We start from the raw sequence: 3,452 nt of genomic DNA on the forward strand, positions 1-3,452 counted from the left end.
GGCTCTGGAGCTTCTCTGTACAGTCAGTAGCTCATAACTTGGGAGAGGAAACGGGCATAATAGCAGCCACAAAGATTTGACTCGCTGTGAGTTCTGATTTGATTAACTTTACCTGTGTTGTCACATTGCTCATCTTCTCAGTGCTGTATAGAAGAGATAGAAACTGTTGGCAGCTTCCGCTGAGACTTTTTATGTCCTCTTACTAGAGCATTTATTCTATAGACCATAATTGGGCACTCCTGTGTAATGGTTTCCTTTTAGCCAATAGTGCTTTTAATCAGATGTTTACTGTAACTTGCATTCTGACTTGATCTTATGCAGGGAATGCCAGAGTACCCGAGGAGCTGAGGTTTCCTCATGCCTGCTGTGTAGGTATTGCTTCACAGACCCTCCTTAGTGTCCTCAACCCAACTGACCGTTGGCTCCAAGTCAGCATCAGAGTTCTCAGTATCTGTGTGAATGGCGAGAAGGTGAGTTTTCCGTGTCTGTCTCATTGGTGTCACAGGTGTCCTTTAACCAAGTACTTTACTTCTTTTTTTTTTTAATTTTATTTATTTATTATGTATACAATATTCTGTCTGTGTGTATGTCTGTAGGTCAGAGAGGGCACCAGATCCCATTACAGATGGTTGTGAGCCACCATGTGGTTGCTGGGAATTGAACTCAGGTCCTTTGGAAGAGCAGGCAATGCTCTTAACCACTGAGCCATCCCTCCAGCCCAGTACTTGACTTCTTTTACTCCCCTTTTAAACAATATTTCCATTTTTTGATAATTTAATATATTCATACTATGTGTTTTGGTCCCCTTTCCCCTAACTACTCCTAGATCCATCCCCTTTTTCTAACTGATTAAATTGTTCTTTGAAAGTTCTATTTTTTTTGTTTTTTGTTTTTTTTTTTGTTTTGTATTTTTTGGGTTTTTCAAGACTGGGTTTCACTGTAGTTTTAGAGCCTGGCCTGGAACTAGCTCTTTGGTTTTTTTTTGTTTGTTTGTTTGTTTTATTTTATTTATTTAGTTTTTTGATATTTATTGAGCTCTACATTTTTCTCTGCTCCCCTCTCTGCCTCTCCCCTCCCCCCTCAGTCCTCCCCCAAGGTCCCCATGCTCCCAGTTTACTTACTACTGCCCGGCAAAATAATAGTTTTAATGTCTAGCAAGGATCTCACACAATCAGCTACAACTGCTATTAGAGACTGTAAATTTTTCCTCACTCTGATGTCCATGTGTAAGTTGTGAGCAGGGAGGGTAGGGAGTAGAGTCAGTTAATTCCTACTATGAGATGTCCAGATTTTGTACTGGTACTCCCCAGCCAAGGATGGTTTTGTTCCCTTTCTCCTCTCTATATCCTTATTTACCTGGTAAAATAACATTGTCTCTGTCTTAGCTTCTGTTCCTGTTGCGTTGATAAAATACTTGACAAGAACGGTAGAGAAAGGTTTACTTTGGCTCACAATCTAAGGGTATAGGCCATCGTGGCGGCAAAGTCAAGACAGTGGGGCTTGAAGCAGCTGGCTATATCATCTTCATAATCAGCAACCAAAGAGCCCTGGATACATGCTACTCTCAACTCCGCCTCTCCACATAATTCAGGATCCCAGCTAGGGAATGGGTGGGTCTTCCCACTTCAGATGAAGTAGTCAAGGTGATCTCCCACAGGCACGTCCAGAGACCCATTTCCATGGTGACTGTAGGTTTTGTAGCCGACGGTTAACATCAGCCATCCCTTCTCTGCTGTCTCTTATTTTCCTCGCTTTCCCATCTGTTACCAGATCATTAAAGAAGACAGAAATATAAAATAACCGGGGGAAGGCATTGTAGGTTTATGGTAAGATTTGGCACAGCATGTAGAAATAGAAATCATCCTAGACGGGTTTCTCAGACTGAGAAGCACCTCTGTGTCCAGTGTCCTCTTTAGAAGAGTGCCTGTTTAGTGAATATGTTTGTTCACTTGAAAATCTTCTAGGAGTGGACACAGTCCATATGTAGAGAGAATTATTTATCTTTTGCTTATATATGTGGGTGGTGTATGCATGCCATACCACAGGTGTGGGGGTCAAAGGTCAACTTGTGGGCATTGGTTTTCTCCTTTACCAAGTGAGTTCTAGGGTTCAAACTCAGGCTGTCAATTTGCCATCAAGTACCTTTTACCTACAAGTCACCTCACTAGCTGTCAAAAAAACTTTTTGTTTTTGGATTGATTATATATTTCAAATAATGAGTTACAAGAGTCTTTTAACACTAATGAAGGTCTAGATTTTGTAGTTTGAGTGAGAAAGGAATCTTAAACTGGATGATCAGTTTGAAAAGTAGAGCCATTTCTAACACACTATCTTGCTTTTATTTATAGGTGGATCTTTCAACACAAACATGTTTAGTTTTCAAGAATAAAGTTGTTATAAGACCTCATGCCACAGAAGAGATAAAAATTCTTTTTATACCCACAAATTCTGGAATTTTCAGATGTACATTCAGTGTTGCTTCTTGGCCGTTTTCAGCAGATGCTGACACAGTAGTGCAAGCAGAAGCTCTGGGAAGCAGAGTCACGCTCACTGCTGTTGCTGAAACCCCTGTTATTGAGGTAACGGTTTGTAAATGAGTCTTTGTCATTTGGTAACGGAGGAATTTGTGGGTAGATGGGCCACACTGTTTCTTAGTTGTTACTTAAATTTTTTTTTCTTTTAATTTTATTTGCTTTTATGTGTATGAGTGTTTGTGTGCATGTCCATATGCACACCACATGTGTGCCTGTGTAGGTCAGAAGAGAGTGTTTGGATGGGGTAGTCAGTGTAAACGAAGCCCTTAGAGTTTGCCTCCTCAGACAACTGCAACTAAGAGCTGGGCCATGGTTTCATCCGTTTTGTTTAAAGTCTGTTCTGACCAGTGTTGATCTTTCTATGTCATCTCTCTTTTGTTAATGGAGTCCAATTTCTTTTAACATCCTTTTGTTACAATGTCTCTTTAAAATTCAGCCAAAAATTTTCCTTCCTTTCCCTGTGTCTTCATTACCTTGAGAGCATACTGTGGAGATGCAAAGAAGGCATGAAAGAGTCTGTTTGTCTCAGCTGCAGCTCCATACCAGTGCTGGTGCTGCCTAGACTCAAGATCTGGTGTTCTTACAAACAATCTTTTGAAATGTACCCATCCCTAGAAGGGTCCCCTGTTGTTTTTTGAACACCAGGGCAGTTTTTCATATGTTTTGTTTGTTTTTAATATTCCCCGAAAGAACCTTGAATTTCAGGACTTTATGTATGGCGCTTATATTCCATTTCAGCTTTGGGAAGTGTCAAACTTCATCTATCTTGGGGGTTAATTTAGACCCTGACCTTCATTGGCCATTGTAGAATTCAGCTCCCACTTGCTAATAAGACCTCGATTTGCTGGGCGGTGGTGGCGCACGCCTTTAATCCCAGCACTTGGGAGGCAGAGGCAGGCGGATCTCTGAGAGTTCGAG

General features: G+C 41.0%; 1 protein-coding gene across 1 annotated transcript in view; it reads left to right on the forward strand.

Annotated features, from left to right (window-relative positions):
• The window catches only part of Cep192 (centrosomal protein 192), an 81,585-nt gene that overhangs the window by 44,143 nt on the left and 33,990 nt on the right, over positions 1-3,452 (forward strand). The window contains exons 21-22 of the mRNA XM_026783373.1: positions 322-470; positions 2,349-2,579. Coding sequence (XP_026639174.1) covers positions 322-470; positions 2,349-2,579 — 380 coding nt within the window. The remainder of the gene's footprint in view (positions 1-321; positions 471-2,348; positions 2,580-3,452) is intronic.

This window comes from Microtus ochrogaster, chromosome 18, assembly GCF_000317375.1.
Source record: "Microtus ochrogaster isolate Prairie Vole_2 chromosome 18, MicOch1.0, whole genome shotgun sequence".
NCBI classification, from domain to species: domain Eukaryota; kingdom Metazoa; phylum Chordata; class Mammalia; order Rodentia; family Cricetidae; genus Microtus; species Microtus ochrogaster.